This window comes from Hyaena hyaena, unplaced genomic scaffold, assembly GCF_003009895.1.
Source record: "Hyaena hyaena isolate Hyena2069 unplaced genomic scaffold, ASM300989v1 scaffold_1867, whole genome shotgun sequence".
NCBI lineage: Eukaryota > Metazoa > Chordata > Mammalia > Carnivora > Hyaenidae > Hyaena > Hyaena hyaena.
The window spans coordinates 64131-83577 of record NW_024082498.1 but is presented as its reverse complement, the minus strand read 5'-3'; the positions used below and the strand labels follow the sequence as shown (position 1 = coordinate 83577).

At 51.4% G+C, this 19447-nt stretch overlaps 1 protein-coding gene across 2 annotated transcripts in view; it reads left to right on the top strand.

Moving 5' to 3' along the window:
• Positions 1-1797: 1797 nt before the first annotated feature.
• The window catches only part of VAV1 (vav guanine nucleotide exchange factor 1), a 47538-nt gene continuing 29888 nt past the window's right edge, over positions 1798-19447 (top strand). For both annotated transcript variants that reach the window (XM_039225020.1, XM_039225019.1), the window contains exon 1: positions 1798-2058. In XM_039225020.1, coding sequence (XP_039080951.1) covers positions 1855-2058 — 204 coding nt within the window. In that variant the 5' untranslated portion in view covers positions 1798-1854. The remainder of the gene's footprint in view (positions 2059-19447) is intronic.

Here is a 19447-nt window from a genome sequence, read left to right as displayed (position 1 = left end):
CGTGATGCCTGGAGCAAGCATGGAAAGGTTGGGGGAGTGGATTTGGAACAAGGGGAAGGACTCTCCAGCCACGTTTATTGAGGGCTCACAATAATAACAACAGTTTTGAAAGCAGTAGTCACAACGAACACTTATTGAGCACTTACTGTATGCCAGGACTGTTCTGCTTGCCTGACCTGCTTCAACGCATATAATTTTTACATAGACCTGTCAGTGAAGTAGGTACTATTTCATCACCCCCATTTTCCAGATGCAGAAACTGAGGCTCGAGGCAGCTAAGCCATTTTGCCCAAGTTGACCCGGCTTGTGAGTGGCGGAGGAGGGATTCACACCCGGAGCCCTGGAGCGCCATCCTGCCCTCCTCGCTTTCATCCGTGCAGCCCTACTTTCTCCGATCCCTACCATAATTCTAAACGGTGAGGGTTACCGTCACCCATTTTACAGATGAGGAAATTGACTCATAGAGCGCCAAGGATGCTTGGGGATGAAACGTTTCGGTGCCTGTGGGATCGCAAATCTGGTGATTTCCCGGCTTGGCTTCCCCCTCAGCGGATGTGGAAGGGACTCGAGGCTGAGGAGGAATTGAGGTGAGAGTCTTTTCCTTGACCCCCTCCCGCCTAGTTTTGGTACAGAGGGTAGAGGGGGGAAATGTCCAGTGTAGGAGTCTAGCGCCCCCTAGTGGTTAGAAAAATAAAAAAAGAAAATCCAAGGGGCTTGCCTGTGAGATGGGCGGGAGAGGGGAGTCTAGTCGGCTTGCTGGGGTGGAGGTGGAGAGAGACCTTGTAGCCAAGATGATTTCAGGTAGGGATAAAGGCTACGAAGATGGTACGTGTTTGCTAAACGAATAGGCTAATGAACGACACCATCGAAGTCTACAAGGAAAGAGACGGTGGTGGCCAGGGCCATGGCAATAAATGGATGGACTTGGGATGAATGTCAGAGGTGGAGCCACAAAAAAAGCTTCCAACCATTTCTTTATTCTTTCAAGAAATATTTATGGAGGGTGTATATGTGCCAGGTGCTGGGAACACATGAGACACGCATTTCTAAGTAGACAATAAAGAAGTAAGTATAGAAAATGTCAGGTTTGTTGGATGGTGGTCAGGGCTTAATGTGGGGAAGTGGGAAAGGAAGGCTGTGATTTGAAATGGTGAGATTTGGGAAGATCTCATAAGACAGTGACATGGAGCAAAGCACTGCTGGAGGTGAGGGAGCTAGCCATGAAGTTGCTTGCCTAAGGCAGAGGAACAGCATGTGCAAAGGCCCTGTGGCAGGATTTGGGGGGGCAAGATTCTGGGGTGGCCTGATGAGTTGGAGAAACATTGAGGAGGCCTGTGTGGCCGGGGCAGACTGAGTGAGGGAAAGTGGTGAGTGGCCGACAAGACATGAGGGCAAGGAGGGGTACAAGATGTGACATGTGGGACCTTGTTGGCTGCAGGGAGGTGGGGAGGACGGACTGGGCGGGAGCAAAGTGGGGATCCTGGGGACCAGGATGGAAGGAGAAGATATTGATTCAAGCTAGGATGTTGGGGGGCCAAACCAGCATGGAGGCAGAAGCCAGAGGGTTCAGAAGAGAGCAGATTTTGAGCTTGATATGGGCGCAAGGCACCAGCAGCCCCTCACTCTCAGGTGCCCAGACCTGTGTTGAGCTCGAAAGGGGAAAAGGAGTCCTGCATCGAAGGGGCTGGCCCGCCGATGCTCCCGCCTCCCACCCACCCCACCCCACCCCGGCTCCTCCCCCTCCACCCCCTCCCGGGGCGACAGTTACAGGCAAAGAGGAAGTGGTAGCTAGCTAGCACAGGCAGGCAGCGGTGGAGGCCGCGAGGGCGCGGGCCGCCAGGTGAGGCAGCGACCATGGAGCTCTGGCGCCAGTGTACCCACTGGCTGATCCAGTGCCGGGTGCTGCCGCCCAGCCACCGCGTGACCTGGGACGGCGCGCAGGTGTGCGAGCTGGCCCAGGCCCTCCGCGATGGCGTCCTTCTGTGTCAGCTGCTCAACAACCTGCTGCCGCAGGCCATCAACCTGCGCGAGGTCAACCTGCGTCCCCAGATGTCTCAGGTGAGCCTGCCACTGGCAGTTGCTGGGGGCACCCCAGGCCAGCGCCAGGGGAGCTGATGCGCTGAAACCCTGGGCATGTGATGGAGAAGGGAATATGCTCCCACTTCTGGGGCTGGCCTGGAGGGGAGGGTTGGGGTGGGGGATGGAGGGGGCAGTCAACTCAGATTCCGGGGTCCTTCGTCCGAGGTTAGAACAGGAAGGGGTTAATATACCCTGGGTTAGTGCACATCTAGGCTGAGAACTAGCAAACGGTGGGGTTAATGCTCTCAAGCCCCAGGCTGACCCCACTGAGGTTCAAGGCCCCAGATGGGACTGTGGGGGGGGGATTGAGGGACACCCGGGAACCATCCCGCTGTCCGACAGGGTGCCTGAGGTTTTTGCCTCCTTTGACACCCCCTACTTCTGCCTATGGGGGAGGGGCCTCCACCAACTTCTTCCCCCACATGTGTCTCCTCCTCCCGGGCCCTGGGCCCCTTCCTTCCCCTCACATCTTCTTCCCCTTCGCTTCCTGCCTGGGCCTGGGGCGTGTGTGTGGGGCGTGTGTGTGTGGGGCGTGTGTGGGGGGTGGGTGGGGGGCCGTGGGCCCCTGGGCTCTGGCCTTCCTAGCTCTCTAGGTCCCTGAGTAGCATCGAGAAGACCCCTTGGTCCTGAGCCCAAGTGTGGGCCCTGGGGCTTTGGAGCCTAGAAACAGCCGCCCTTTCTCTGTAGGGGTTCTGCAAGGGCCCAGGGCCCAGGAGGGTGGACGGACCAAGCCAGGCTCAGGAAACATATTCAAATCCCTATTTGAATGTGGTGGGGGTGGAGGAGGGTGACTGGTCTGCTGTCTGTGGCACCTTCTCTGTGGTCTCCTGGGTGCAGGGTGGAAGCTGTGTGTGCTGGGCGCAGGGGCTCTAGCCACCTCACCTGCTCTGGGAGCCTGAGGGCATGTTTGCCTCTAGCCCTGAGGCTCTACTTTCTGGAATGAAAGCTTTGTGCTGGGATCTGTGCATCATTCTGGGGCCTTTTCTCTGGTCCGAGATGCCACGTGCAAATGTTCGGGGAGTGCGCCCACAAAGGGTCCCTGGGGGCGTTCCCCATGGACAGGGCCATGGGGTTGGAGAGGTGGGGGGCCCACCCTCCTCAGCCTAAGCAGGGCTTCCTAACAGGACAAGGGAACTCCTGAGGCCCAGCCCCTCTGGCCACAGGCCATCCCAGATTTGCCTACATTTGCTTACCTCCCAGCTTCCAGCAGATGGGGAAGTAGTCAGAGGTCCTGTCCAGCCCCAGACTGGCAGGCAGTCAGGGTCCCCAGTGAGGCTCTAACAACAGCTAAAGAGGAAGTGGATAGACTTGAGGATGAACTTCCACTCCTGCCTGCATCTTGCCTCCAGCTGGTTCCCTGACGAAGGGCATGGGGGCATGGGGTTAATATCTAGGAAGGAAGTTGTGGAGAACTGCAAGGATACAGCTTCCTTCTTTGTGCTGGGCTGTGCCGAGGACCCAGCCTGGCCGGCAAGGTGCTCCCAGACTGGGAGACACAGCCCCCCCCAGCCCTGTGTTGTCAGGACCGGAACAGAGGGAGAAAGCTCTGGGCCAGGGGCCTATGAAGCAAGGGCCAGACATTGCCTGGTGATGTCAGCCTCTATACAAGAGGGGACATCTGTGCAATGTTTTGCAGTGTAAGTAGGAGTTTTCTCATTGCTCTGGTTTCCTGTGCCCAGCTGTGTCAGGCCTCCAGCTGCACAGGGCTATCCCCCAGTCCCTCCCCATCCAGAGCTCTGTGCCTTCCTGCCCCCCGTTCGTCTCATCTCCCCTCGAAGCTCGGCCCTGTGCCCTGTTCCTAGCGGGGATGGGTGCAGGAAGCTGAAAGGTGGTTCCATTAAAGCTGAGGGAGGCTCCACACGAACGGAGCGGGGCCCATCTGTCAACTGATTTGAGCTGGGGGGCCGTGGACTGCCCGCGGGATGTGGCGTTGCCATTGGGGATACGGAAGGGCGAAGGGCAGAGGGAGAAATGGGAAGAGCTGGGTGGTGCTCCCCGATGGAGCAGAGCCGCTGGCTGGAATTTGGATCCTTCTCCGTTTCTCTCTTTTCCTCTTCAGAGTCACTTTGCTTTTTCTCAGCTGTTTCCAGGGAAGAGGGCGGGAAGAGCACATTCACTTGTCACCAGTTACGATGTATGTCAGGCCTCTTCTTGGTGGTGAGGCAGTGGGAAGGACGCACACACACTGTCACCCAGGAGCCCAAATGGTAGTGGGTGAGACCCACAGTATGCAAATAAGGAAATGTCTAACTTGTGGGGAGGCGACAAAACAAAGCTGGAGAGGGAGCCGGGGAGTGAGCGGGTTGCACTTTTGAATAGAGGGTCCCAGAGGCCTCACTGGTAAGGTGACGTTTGAGCAGAGCCCTGGGGAAAGTGAAGGAGTGAGCCTTGTGAATTGGGGGACACAGTGCTCCTGGCAGCGGGTATGGCCAGTGCAAAGGCCCTGAGGTGAGAGCTCGTGGGTGCCCACAGAGTCTGGTGGGAGTGGTTTATGACTGAGGTCAGGCCAGAGTGAGTCTCCAAGCTGTTTGGTGGTCCCTCTGAGATCTGAGGCCGAGAGAGGATCATATCATCATAGGCAGAACACTGACCAGCAGACAGACTAACTCAGCTCCTTTCTCTGGGAGTCCACGTTCTGGGTGGCAGAGATGGAACTTGAAGGCCAAGGGAGTGGAGAGGAAGGGATGAATGTGACAGTCATCGTGGGAAAGACCCGCCAGGGCGCGGGAGCTGATTAGACCTGGCAAGGGCAGGCGCTGGACCCTGCATGATGTCAAGGTGCCCAGCCTGTGAATGCCCCGGTCACTGGCCAGGCAGTGGGGAGGGAGGGAGAGTTAGAACAGGGGCTCAGCTCCGGGGCCGTGGCTCCGATGGGCCAGACCAGGGTTCACATTCTGACGCCACCACTTCCTGGCTCACCTCTCTGAGCCTCAGTTTCCCCATCTGTGAAACATGGATAAAAATGGCACCTTTATTGAAAGGACTTGTATTATTTCAGTACTGCCTAGCACGGTCTCTGATACCGGATAAACACCTGATAAACTGTCTTTTTAGGAAGGATGTGGGGTAGCAGGAGGGTGGGTAGCATAACGGCATGCAGGAATTCGGGTTGGGGTGGTACTTCTCAGCTGGGGTGGTTTTGCCCCCTAGGGACATTTGGCAACGTCTGGACACATTTTTGGTTTCATCAAAGCTGGGAGATGCTACTGAAATCTAGTGGATAGATGTCAGGTGGTGTCGCTCAGTATCCTACACAGCAGAGAATGATCTGCCCCAAACATCAACAGTGCTGAGGTTGAGGGGCACCTGGGTGGCTCAGTCGGTTGAGCATCTGACTCTTGATTTCAGCTCAGGTCATGATCCCAGGGTTGTGGGATGGAGCCCCGTGTCCACTCAGTGTGAGCCTGCTTGAGATTCTGTCTCTTTCTCTCTCCCCCTCTGCCCCTCTTCTGCTGGTGCTCTCTCTCTCTCTCCTTCTCTCTTTAAACTAAAAAAATTTTAAAAATAGTGCTGAGGTTGATAAATCCTGTGCTAGGGGGCCAGAGAGCCGACAAGAGTCTTTAAACTATTTGGTTAAATAATACATTTATTTAAAACATTTGGTTAAATAATACATTCATATGGTTCAAATATTTGAACACACAAAAAGGTGCAGAGGGAAAAGTTTAACTTCTAGCCCTGTCCCTCAGATACCCAGCTCTTTCCTTCCCCGTAAGTAACTTTTTTTTTTTTAAAGTAACTGTATATCCTTCCAGAATTTCTTTTTTTTTTTTTTTTGAGAGGGAGAGTTTTTCTTCTTTTTTTTAAAAAAAATAATTTATTGTCAAGTTGGTTTCCATATAACACCCAGTGCTCATCCCCACAAGTGCCCTCCTCCATGCCCATCACCCCCTTTTCCCTCCCCCTACCCCCCCTTCCAGAATTTCTTTAATGCAAACATAGGCAAATAGGAATTTAGTTTCTTATTTCCTACCCTACGCCCTTAAGTTGGAAGATGGTACATACCACTGAGTACTTTATAGCTTGCTCTCCTCACTTTAATAATCGTCTTGGGAATCTTTCTGAATCAATATCTTCACTTTAATAATCATCTTGGGAATCTTTCCAAATCAATACATAGAGAGTGTCCTCATTTTTAAAAAAAATGACTGCATGACATGCCAGATAGTCCATTTATTAAACAGATGACTTCGGTGGAGCTAACTATGTGCCAAGCATTCGTCCAAACCAGGGGCCAGCAAGCTGCAGTGCGACAGCTGAATCTGGAGCACAGCGTGTTTTTATCAATCAAGTTTTATTGGCACACAGCCATGCCCACTGATTCTGGATGTAGCTGTGCAGTTGAATAGTTGCCACAGAGTCCCCTGCCTATGGAGCTGAACATATTTACTGTACAGAACTTTGTAGAAAAAGTTTGCCGATCCATTCTAAACATGTTTTTAATATTTGTTTATTTTTCATAATACCCTATTAGGTACAATTATCCCCATTTTTCACATGAGTGATCGAGGCACAGAGATGTTGAGTAACTTGCTTCAGGGCACCCAGCTTGGGAGCGGCAGAGTCGGGGACTAGAACCATGGGCAGCCCGATTGGGAGTTGTTGCTGTCCACAGTTACCCTAAAACACCTCTATCCCACTGCTCAGCTGGGTGATCATTTGTTTTATCATCCTCTCTATCAACGGACACTTGGATCATGCCAGGCTTCTGTTATGATACATTTACTGCAGCCATTAACCTTACCCATGAGTCACTTTTGGATGACTCCACTGTGTGACTGTGGGCATGTTACCTAACCTCTCTGTGCCTCAGTTTCCTCATCTGTAAAACGGGATAATAAATCCCTATCTTTAAGCATTGTTGCGACAGAGAATGTATTACTCTAAAGAACATAGAAAAGTCCTTGGCTACATACAGTCCTTGCTGTCATACACGTGAGCAACTATATTCATGGCATATGTTCTGAGAAGGATTCGCTGGCTCAAAGTGTACGAGCCTTCGTGTTTTTGGAAGATACGGGCAAATTGTTCTACATATGGGGTTGTTCCCATGCAGACTGTTCTAATTACATTACCGCTAGCAAAGCATAAGATGCTTATTGTCCTTCATCTTTCCACAGACTATTCTGTTGATAAGCTTTTGGAGTTTTGCCAACTTAAGGGATGATAAATGGAGCTCATTGTGGCTCAAGTTAGATTTCTCTTATCCTGAGTGAGGTGGAACCTCTTTCCTTTGCCTAAGAACCACTTCTATTTTCTCTTGGCAGAGTAATATTTGTTCCTACTATTTGCCCCTTTTTATTTTTTCTTTCTTTCCTTCTAGGACTGTTGGCCTTTTTTTCTTATTGACTTTTAGGAACTCTTTATATATTAGGCTGGCTTGAATTTCAAGTCAGTACTTACTACCTTTGTGATCTTGAAGAAAAAAAAAAGCATTGCTTAACCTATCTGAGCCCTGGTTGTCTTATCTATTAAGTGTGGAAGCACCTTTATCTCAGGCTTGTGTGAGCCTTAAACGTGATAAGTTAAGTTAAATCCCTTATTGAGGTGATTGGTGTGCTGAATTTAGCAAATGCTAAAATAACAGGAGGCACAGTGAGGGTGTGTGATGTTAGCTGCTGCAATAAACTGTACACTTCAGTGGTGGTAAGAGTTTACTTCTTGCTCACATCACAGTCTAGTGTGGGTCAGCTGGGAGGTTAGGAGGGTGTCTCTTCTTCACAAAGTCCTTGAGCACCTAGGCTCCTTCCATCCCATGGCCCTGTCTCCCTAAAGCCTTTGGAGCCCTCTCTGTCCCAGAAGGTAGGGGAGAAGAGTGTGAGGAGGGAATCCATGAGAGGCTGAGAATTTTTTAGCTGGGAGCCAGGGAGGATAGGAAATGGGTTGGGTGGACACAGAAAAGTCAATGTCGTGGAACCCTGGAGTGATGCCTCGCTGCCTTCAGAGATGCATGGCTTGGAGGCAGCCATGGGGGAGGGATTGAGCCAGGGACCGGGAAGCCTGGGTGGGGGCAAATCACAGCAAAGTGAGTTGGGTTGGGTTGACTGGAAGACCTCATCTCAAAACGTCTACTATGGTTGATGGAGCTGGAGGTCTGGGAGGGTCACCATTTGGTATTGTGCCTCCTTTTCTTCCACTTTGTTCTGGGTACTGACCTCCTTCTGGGCCTAGAACTGCGAAATGTCACCCTTCAGGACGTTCCACAGAGGATGCTGGAAAATCACTTCCCTTCCTCTGCTCCCAGTCCTCCATGGCTCCCCATTGCCTTTGGGGCAAAGATACAGTCCTCACTCTGGCCCGGGAGAGTCTATGCATTTGGCCTCTGCCTGCCTCCCAGCCCTCCTCTCCTCCCTCTCTTCCCTTTCCTTACTCTGTTCCAGCTGCAAGAGCCTCCTTGGTGTTCGCAGAACCCACCAGGCCTGATCCAGTCTGAGAGCCTTTGCACGTCTGTTCTTTCTCCAGATATACACTGTGTATATTGTTCTCTTATCTCCTTCAGGTTTCTTATCAGAGAGAACCTCCCTGGTTTCTACATGTAAGATTGGACACCCCCTACTTTGTACTTTCTCTTCTTTTATTTTTCTCTACAGCACTTACAGCCCTCTGACTTACAGAGTGTTTACTTGTTTGCATATGACCCACTTCCCCCACTGGACGTCAGGGCAAGGCATTTTGTCTGTTTGGTTCACAACTGTGTCCCTGTGCCCAAAACAGCACCTGGCACGTAGTAGGTGCTCAATAAATATTTACTCTTCGCTTCATTCATCTGTTCATTGTCCCTTTAACATGGGAACAGCCAACTATCACTTATGGGGTGGCTGCCTCATTTCATAAACAAAATCTGATTGACACAACAAATCACACATTTGTTGACGTATTGCCTGGGGCTGCTTCCGTAATACGAGCAGTCATGACAGACCCTATGACCTACAAAGCCAAAAACGCCAATTACCATCCGTCTCTTTATGGGTTTGCCGAATGGTCCCTGAGAGGGTGGGTATTTGTTGAGTGTTTATTTATTACTGGTCAGTGGCAGTGGTTTAGCAGTGGTTAAGTATAGACTTGCTTGGGATCAATCTAGCTTCTACTGGTTCCTAGCTATGTGACTTTGGGCAAGTGTTCAGGCTTCTTCTGCTCTTGGTTGTCTCATCTGTAAAATGGGGAAGTGATGATGATGCTAGTAATAATAATGATGACACCACCCACATCATAGACAATTCCTTGTAGTAGGCCTTCTCCAGGATGACAGAGAATTCCACGGTGAACGAGACACAGGCCCTCGTGCAGCTCATGGAAACAGACCAGGAAATGGGCAGTTAAAAAAGAGCGGAACACAGTCTATGATGGGTGGGTGGAACCCAGGGCATTGTGGGAGCACAGAGGAGGAAACCCCCAGAAGCAATTAGGGTAGGCCTTCTGGAGGAGGTGACATGCCAATTGAGTGTGGGAGGTTGGAGCATATTTGAGCAGCCAAAAGAAGTTCTGTTTGTCTCCTTTGTTAACACTAATGGCATTAGGAAATGGGCGGCACCCAAGGGTGTGCTGGGTGGGCAGAGCTGAGCTCCTAAAGATCTCACCGCAATGCAGAGATGGACTGTTGCCCTTTGATAGCACGGATGGAGTTCTGAGACCTGGACTTTAGGAGGAACTTGGGGGTCAGGTCCTTTGGGGAAGAAATAAGGGATGTTCAGTTGGACAAGTTTGAAATTTGAGGAGATTCTGAGCTTTATCTGCAGAAATTTTACCCAAGAGTTTTAGACCTTGTGACAGAAAACCCAACAGAAACTGGGTTAGTAAAAAATAGTATTTATTAGCTACCATAACTGAAAAGCTTAGGAGAAGATGTCTTCAGGTGCAGCTGGATCCAGGGGCTCTGACTATCTCAGGAACCCCATCTCTTAACTCCTCTGTTTTTTTAGTGTTTTCCTCCATTCTCGGCCATCCTTTCCCCTCATCGTGGTGGGCAAGGATGACCTGCTGCTCCAAATTTATTGTCTGCAATTCTGTGTGTGGTGGGAAATGGCCACTCAAGCCCAAATCTACGCTTGACTGGACTTGATTTCTTTGGGGGGAGGGTCACATGTCTGCTCCCAACCAATCGTTGTGTTTGGTAGAATACGACGTTCTGATTGGCCAGGCTGAGGTCACACGCCCATTCCAGCCGCTGGGCAGGAGAGGTCCCCACCCAAAGGAGCAAGACTCGGAGCAGGGGGCGTGGCTCCGCAGGGGACACCGAGGTCCGTTGGCAGAAGAAGTGGGGAAGAGACGTCAGGAGGCAGCCCATGTTTATATTGGCCTCAAGTACTAACTTCCGCGCAGATCTCACCAGTCAGCGCTGTTGACATTGGCGGCCGTTCTTTCTGTGTCCTGAGGGCTGCCCTGTGCATTGCAGGATGTTTGGTGGCATCCCTGACCTCCACCCACCCGATGATGGAGCGCCCTCTCCCCTGGAGTTGTGACAACAGAGTGTCTGCAGACAGTGTCCAACGTCCCCCGGGGAGGGGGCTGGGGCAGAACTCCGTTCTGCAGGGAGTGAGCTTCCTAGCTTGGGGAGGGTCCAAGGAGACTTGCATGAACAATTACTGTCTGGGGACAATAAAGAAGAGATTGTGAGCTTCTCTGAGTTAGAACAATCGTTTATTTTGCAGCCACAGGCCCTGTGCTGAGTGCAGGGCTTATGGGAAAGAACACAGCGGATACACTCTCGGCTCCCCTGAGTTCACGGCCTTGTGGGGGAGAACAGGAGTGTTTCCTGTGGCTGCCCTAATAAAAGATCACAAACTGGGTGGCTTAAAGTAAGAGACGTGTATTGTCTCATGTTCTGGAGATGAGGGGTCTGAAATCAAGGTGTGGGCAGGGTCGAGCTCCTTCTGGAGGCTCTTGGGGAGAATCCGTTCCTTGCCTGCTTCAGCTTCTGGAGGCGTTGCTCGGCTCCTGCCTGCTCACTCTGTCCTCACAAGGTTGTGTCCTCTGTATCTGTGTGTCCCTGCGTCTCCTCTGTGTGTCTTGTGTAAGGACACTTGTTGGTGGATTTAGTACCCCTCCCCCCAGTAACCCACAATGATCTCATGATCTCGAGATCCTTAATTACACCTTACAAACTCTTTTTATTATTTTTTTCCTGAATAATGTCACATTCATAGGTTCTAGGCATCTGATGTCCCATCTTTGGGGGGGCACCATTCAACCCACTCTAGACAGTAAATCAACAAAATATTACAATAAATGCTGCCAACAAAATAGGCCAGGAGTCAAGACGGAGAGGAGGACAGGGTCATCCTTCGGGAGGGTGGTCAAGGCAAGCTGAAAGCTGGAGGATGAGGAGCTAGCTCTGGGAAGAATGCGGGGAGGAAGGCTAATGCTGTGCGAAGGCCCTGCAGTGAGGAAGCTCTGAAGGAAGGTGCATGATGAAGGGAGAAAGCTGGGAGTAAGATTTGGGAGAGATGCACTTCGCCGGCCTGGCTGTGGGCACATGTGCAAAATTAAACATGTTGGGGAAAAGTCCTTGGAGGGTTTAGGCAGATTGATGAGTTAAAGGTGTCCTTCTAGCTGCTCTGTGTGGGACCAGGCGGTAAAGGTGGTAGAAATGGAAGTGAGGGGACCTGGGCAGAGGGAGTTGAGGGAGGTGTCCCACAGGGATGTGATGGTGGCTTGGACTAGGGCTTGGGATCAATGCATGGGCTCCCATTTCGGTGGCTGCGCCAGTCAGGATTTCTGATGGTCTGGATGGGGGAGGGGGTGGAAGTGAACGAAAGGAGTCAGGACGTCATCTAAGCTTGTAACTTAGGAATCTGCACAAATGGGAGCATTGTCTGCTAAGATGGGAAGGCTCGGGAGAGCCAGGCTTGAGGAGTTCTGACGGGGCTGAGTTACTGTGGAGAAGGAAGGCAGCACAGCATAATGGTTAGTGCAGTGAGGAGCCACTCACCCCTCCCAGGGCACATCTGGCAACGCCCGAAGGTATTTTTGGTTGTCACTATGGGAGGGAGTTGTGTGCTCCTGGCATCTAGTGGGTAGAGAGCAGGGGTGCTGCTGATATCCTAAATGCCCTATAATCCCAGGACTGACACTGAAATATCACTCATGCCGAGGCTGAAAAACCCTGTTTGAGGGGCTATGACTTTAGTTGAACGGGGGTCTGAGTTCCAGTCCTGACTGTGGGATCTTGGATGACTGAAACTTTCTGTGACTCAGTCTCCCCACTTTTCAAATGGGGGTCAGGATAGCCCATGCCTTATAGGTCTGTTAGAAGAATTAGGTGAGCGAATGGTTGTAAAGTTGTGATTGGTAAGCAAACTCATTGGGTTGGATGAGATCATTTGGGGAGGGAGAGGAGAGAAAAAGAGAAGGAAAGGGGTCTGAGTCCCCGGGTACAGCAGCATGGAGACGAGCGAGAGGGAGGAAGAAGCAGCCAAGGAGTCAGAAGGCAGCCAGTGACTCAGGAGGAAAGCCAGAAGGATGTAGTATCCAGAGGCCAAAAGAGGAAAGTGTATCCACAGTGATGTGTTGGTACTTTGAAAAGAACAGTTTTATTGAAGTGGATGGGAATAGTGTTGGAAAGTATAATAAATAATAGAAACAGGGTCGATGTGCGAGTGTCCCTGAAAGTATGTAAAACGTATTACCTCATTTGTTTTTCACAGCAAACCCATTCACAGATTCTGTGAGTCAGGGATTCAAATGGAGTATGGAGATGATGGTCTGTCAGCCCCACGATGAGAAGCCTTGAGCCTGTGAGCGCTGGAATCAGCCAGAGCACCCTTCGCCCGTACACTGGGAGTCTGGGCTGGGGTGACTCAAGGCTGAGCTCAGCTGGGGCTGGTGGCTGGAGCGCAGGTGTGTGAGCTCTCCATGCGGCTTGGGCTTCCTCACAACATGGTGACTGGGTTTTGAGAAGGAGTGTGGAGAGACCAAGTGTTTCTCCAGATGGAAGCTGCTGACCTACTTAGAGACCACATAGTGTCGCTTTGCTGCAGTTGCCAAAATCAGCCTGGATTCAAGGGCAGAGGAGTCAGACTCTGCAGACAAGTCACACTGCAGAAGAACATGCTGGGTGGGTGATATGTTTGTGACCGTCTTTGGAAAGCACAGGCTGTTACTCATTATTATCCCTAGTCTCACAGATGAGGAAGTGGAAACATCCAAAGTTTAGGTGAGTTGCTCAAGTTGACAAGTAGCTATGTTGGGATTTGAAACCCCAAAGCTGTGACCATTAGCCCTATATGAATATCGCCTCTTTGAGGGGACATATGAACCTTTTACGTGGTTATGAAGATAGTCTTGGCTTCAAGTTTCTGGTTTTCTCAGTCAGGGTGTAGCCAGGAAAGCAGAAATCATCTTAGATATTTTAGACAGAGAGGATTTAATTCAGGGAATGGCTAATGGGTGATGGGGGAGCTGAGAAGTCAGATGAGGAATACAGAGGTAACCCAGAGAGTGGCCACCAGGCTGGAGAAGCAGTAGAAGACGTGGTGTGACTGGCCTCCAGGGGCCAGAGCCATTCAGGGGAGCCAGGGAGCTGAGACCAGGAAGGAGACATATTTGCTGCCAAAGAGGCACAGCAAGAGAGGAAGAAATGCCCTGGTTTCTCTTCCTCCCGCCCTCTGGTCTCTTGCCTGGACCTCCCATTGACTAAGCCTACCTGGAAGCCAGGGTGCAAAGGAGCCTGGGAAATGTAGTTCCCTTTGCTAGGGAGTAGAGCAAATGGCAGGCAGGGAATGGATCTGAGAGCAATCAGGCTGGCGGTCCCCGTTGTGACTGCCTCTTTGAGCTCAGGGTGTATTATCTCAACAGGAGCTGCTGTCACTGCTGTCACTGAGAACATATGAAGTACAATGGCTTTATTTTGCAAGGCAGGGTCCTCTCTAGCTCTAACGGCTCTGGCGGTTTTGGAGTTCAGCTCAATCTTAGATCAAAGCCAGATCTTTCTTAGGACTCTCCACCAGCACACAGCTCATCAGTCTTTCTCTAGACAACTCATCAGCGATCTGCCTGCAGTAATTATGTCCCCGGCTTCCTCCATGTCACCTCTAGTCCTGGTGGAAGAGCACAGCACCTTCGTGGCTCCTCAGTGGACAGTGTGTTTCCAGAAATCCACCAGGGTTGGACTTCTTGTGCCTGTTTTCCCCAGGGGCTCAGAATGATCCCTACATGAGTACATATCTAGCACCCCAATAGATGTGGGGCTGCTTCCTTCAGGGTGATCTGTGTTGGAGCATGGCCCCGGGGGAAATGGGGGAAAGCCATCAACCATTTGTGCTTCCCTCTTAGGGACTCTGAGATATGGCCAGAGGGTGGGATGCTCAGGGGACAAGCACCTGCCTCATTTTGATGACGCAGTTTTGCTTTCCAGTTTTGGGAAATCAGCACCTGACACTGCCCTTTGCTTACCCCCCCCACTCCCCCTTTCTCATTCTGCTCCAGCCTTAGTGGCCTCTGACCTCCTCTTCCTCGGACCTCTTCTTCCTCTGCACCAGGCTGAGTCCTGCCTCAGGGCTTTTGTTCCTGGCTGTTCCCTCTGCCTGGAATGCTTTTCCTGCAGGCACCCACCTGGATCATTCCATCCTTCGAGCCTTTGCTCCAACATCACATTCTCAGCGAAGCTTCCCAGACCTCCTTATTTAAAACCACACCCCCTCCTGTCACTTTCCATCCCTTTAATCCCTCTTACTTTTTTTCTTTAATACTACCTTCCACGTACATATTCGTGTAGCACTTTGGTTGTGTGTCTCCTACCAGAGTGTCAGCCTCACGCTGGCAGGGATGTGTACATATCCCTTTTGTTCACAACTATATCCCCAGAACTTGAATCAGTACCTGAGGCATAGGGGATGCCCAATAAATATTTGTTGAATCAATGAAGGGGGTGGTTGCAAGATTAGAGTGCTCTCTCATGCGGCCCCATCTGATCTTATGTACCCTTTTAGTTTGCTTCTTTCTTTTTTATTTTTTTTAAGTTTATTTACTTATTTTGAGGGAGAGAGAAAGCATGAAGCATGAGCTGGGTAGGGGCAGGGAGAGGGAGGGAGGGAGACAGAGGATCCCAAGCAAGCTCCGTGCTGTTAGTGTGGAGCCCAACACGGGGCTCGAACTCACAAACCGTGAGATCATGACCTGAGCCAAAATCAAGAATTGGAGGCTTAACTGGCTGAGCCCCCCAGGCGCCCCGGTAGTCTGCTTCTTCACTCACCATGTTCTTTTGCGATTCATCGAGGTGCCGTGTGTATCAGCCCTTCAAACCTTCTTCCTGACTAGCATTCCAGCGCACGGACGCCCCACACTTTGCTAATCCTTTCTCCCGTCAACGGACACTTGGGCTGTCGCCACGTTTTGGCTACCACGGTTATGGCTGCTGTGAACACCTGCTTTCATTTCTCTGTGTGCACGCCATGGGGGTGGGGAGAATATGTTGTGTGGTAGGTGCAATGTCTAACCTTTTAAGAAACTGCCAAGCCATTCTTCCAACTCGGTGCACCTTTGACATCCCAGCCGCCAGTATATGAGGGTTGCCTGGACCCCTGCTCCTCTTTCTTCGCCATCCCTTGGTCCTTGTCTTTATCAGACACCTCTCCCATTTAACCAGATCCCTCCCACAGCCCCTCCCTGTCCTGTTTCCCATGCTCACACACCACTGTTGTAAGCAATCAGTTATTCATGTCCTTAACTGCTCAGTGTCCGTCTTCCCACTAGATATAAGGTTTGTAGAGATAGGGTTCTGTCTGTCTTGGCCACCACCGGGCCCCGGGGCTTGACACACAGTAGGCACTCAATACATGCTTTCTGAATGAATGGATGAATGAATGAATGAGCCTGGCTGTTGGGCCAGCTGCTGGAGTGGAGATTCAGTTGGCATATTCCTTCCCAGTGCGAAGATGCAGAAATGGAGACAGCAGATGGTGCAGTGATCCATCCAGGGTTCTTCCGCGTGGCGGCAGCTGGGCTGGGTGTTGGGCCGTGTCTCTCTGACCCCCTTGACAGGCACTGAGAAGTTGAGTGTGTGCTGGGGTGAGAGGGGAGGAGAGAGAAGAGAGACAGGCTGGCGCGGGGGAGGTTTTGAAGGCCAGGATGAGGAGTGTATGCTCTGCACCCCTGCCTCGAGGCTTCAGAAAATGCACAGCATTGCCCACCCTCTCTGGTCTGCAGTCTGGTCTGCATGGGCTATGGGCTGAGCGCAGAGGCCCCCCCTTCCTCTGTCTCCCTGAGCAGGCCCTGGTAACAGGCATTTCCTGTTTCCGGTGGCTCCCTGGGCCCGGGTGGGGGTGGGGGAGATGATTGCAGCAGTCGTGCTCAGCTCTGGGTCCCTCTCCTGCTCCCTGCCCCCCAGCCACCACACGGGGCCTCTCTGTCCCTGCACACTGGCTCCCTGGAGGAGGGCGGCAAGCTAACCAAACTTTGTGGCTCTTTCGTCTTGGGCAGGGGTGGTGCTGCAGGCAAAGGAGAAGTCTCTGGGTGCTGATTTGCATATGGGCAAGATGCCAGCCCAACTCTGTGATGATATTCTTTCTGGTGGAAGGGGGAGGGGGGCCAAGGGGTTCGCCTCACCAACAGGGGAGGAAATGTACTCACACGTCCCTCCTACCTTTGGTTAAAAGGCCTCCCGTCCTTTGCCACCTTCTCCCACGCCTTGGGCTACCGAGAAGTCCTTCTGGTGGTCTGACCTCAGTCATTCCTGCTGTCTGATGGAGCCCCTTTCTTCAGCTGGCCCTGCCCCAGCCAGAAGGGCCGATGAGTCATAGCCCCTTTCCCCCCTTGAGATGTCACATGACTGGGGGGAAGAAGTCCCAAGGCTCAGCTGATCTCCCCTAGGTCAGGAGGGAACTTCCTCCCTCTGACCAGATGAGGCCAACTGATGTGTTGCCCCCTGGTGACTTGCAAGCCCCGTCTGGAGCCAGCCTGTAGCCCTGCAAAGGCTGCCGGGCAGGAGACCGTTACCTGTGGTTCCTGTCATGTGCCGAACCTCCTGCATGGCGTCAGGAGGCAGCCTGGGGACATTCACAGAAGCACAGTGGCACGGTGATTACGGGCACGGCCTCCGGGCTCCGAGAACGTGTGTCGGGCTCTTCATTCCTTCCTGTGTGGCCTCGGGCAAGTGATGTATCCTCACTGAGGCTCAGGTGTCCCACCCATAAACTGTGGACTCACACGTCCACCACCTTAGGCTGAGCATCTCGTTCCTGGTACCAGGCATCCGTACTAGGTGTTGAGGCCACAGCAGTGAACACGCTGTACTGAAAATCTTCTCCTCGTGGAGCTGATGTTCTAGTGTGTGAGGGGGGACAGACTGACAATAACAAAATAAATAAGAGAAATATATGGTGCCCCAGAAAAAAACACAAAGCAGAGGAGACGATGGAGAGTGCTAGGTGTGTGTGTGTGTGTGTGTGTGTGTTGCAGTTTTAAGAAGAGGGACTGGGAAGGTCTCATGGAGAAGTGATATTTCATCAAAGCCCTTGAAAGAGACAAGGAAGGGAAACAGCGTGTTAACTGGGGATGGACATTCTGAGCAGGAGGGAACAGATGGTGCAAAGGCCCTGGGACACAGCTGTGCCTGGCATGTTGGAGGAACACCAAGGAGGCCTGTGTGGCTGGAGCAGAGTGAGCGAGGAGGAGAGAGGGAGGAGGAGAAGGGGGAGGGGATGGGGCAGGTTGTATGGGGCCTTGTGGTTTGCATATGAGTAGGATGGGAGTCTTGGGAAGGTTTTGACAACATTTGAAAATAAATGATACAGGTCCTGGGGCAGAAACAAGGGTATAATAAAGAGGCCATTGCACATGTGTAGCAACATGGATGGACCTTGAGGGTGTTATGCTGAGCGAAATAAGTCAGGCAGAGAAGGACAAATACCATATGTTTGCACGTATAGGAGGATTAGGAGGAACTTAATGGAGGACCGTGGGTGAGAAGAAGGTGGGAAACAGTGGGGGAGGGGGAGAGAGGCAAACCATGAGAGACTCTTGAATACTGAGAACAAACTGAGGACTGATGGGTGTGGGGGGGAGGGGGGTGATGGGCATGGAGGAGGGCACTTGTGGGGATGAGCACTGGGTGTTATATGGAAACCAACTTGACAATAAACTATTTGTAAGAAAAATAAATAAAAAATTTAAAAAAAAGTAGATAAAAATAAAGAGGCCATTGCAACAAAGTAGGGAGCGATAATGGTGGCTTGGGCCAGGCAGGTGCAGCGAAGGGGCGGGATCCTGGCTGTATTTGGAAGGTGGAACCGATAGGATTTGTTGATAGATTGGAAGTGGATGAAAGAAAGAGGAGCCAAGGTAACCCAACACTTTGGGCTAGAACAGCTAGAAGGACAGACGTTGCTAGAGCGTGCCTCCTAGACCTCAGTAGCCACGTTGCTGAGAGGACTGAACAAACCTATGCGTGCCAAACTCTTCATCTCCGCTTTGGAAGAGGCTCTGCTCTCAAGAGAGGGTGCCTCCCCGGAAGGGCTGGGGTCTCCAGAAGGCAGTGCTGTTTCACTGAGGCACGTGGGTGGGTTTCTCATGAGGCTGCAGGCATCTGAAGGCTCAACTGTGGCTACAGGATCTGCTTCCTGGGGGATTCAGCCACGTGGAACCTCAAAGTTCCTCTCCCCTTGGACGTCTCTGTAGGGCCGAGTGAGTGCTCTCACAACACGGGCCAGTGATCCGAGAGGCCAAAGTGGAAGCTACAATGCTTTTTGTTACCCAGCCTTGAAAAGTCACATATTGTTACTTCTACCATACTCTGTTAGTCACACAGAGCGAGGCAGTTACAAAAGTGATACAAGTCGTGGGATCTGTGGACCACCGGGGGCCATCTTGGAGGTTGACTACTACAATTACAGTGTCTTCATTACCTTACATGTACGCTGAGTCTTGATGTGAGTCACAGTTTACTTTTTCTCTTGGCTTGACTTGTCTTGGCTATTTGTGACTGTGCTTTTCCATACATGTTAGGATTCATGCGCCAAGGTCAGTGAGAAACCACTCTGAGATTTTAATTGAGATTGCATTGGATCCACGGCTCAGTTTTTGAGAAGGATGAAATAGTTTAACTATGGAGTCTTTCTAGACAAGAATTAGTACATAGTTCACTCTATTTGTATAGACCTTCCTTCATGTTTTTCGATACGATTTTAATTTTCTTCAAAAAAGAGTTTCTCACTTTGTTAGATTTGTTACATCTCACTAGCTTTTTTTTTTTAATATTTTTATTTATTTCTAGGAGAGAGAGAGACAGCATGAGCAGGGGAGGGTCAGAGAGAGAGGGAGTCACAGACTGAAACAGGCTCCAGGCTCTGAGCTGGCAGTCAGCACAGAGCCCGACGCGGGGCTCGAACCCACGAACCGCGAGATCATGACCTAAGCGAAAGTCGGACACTTAACC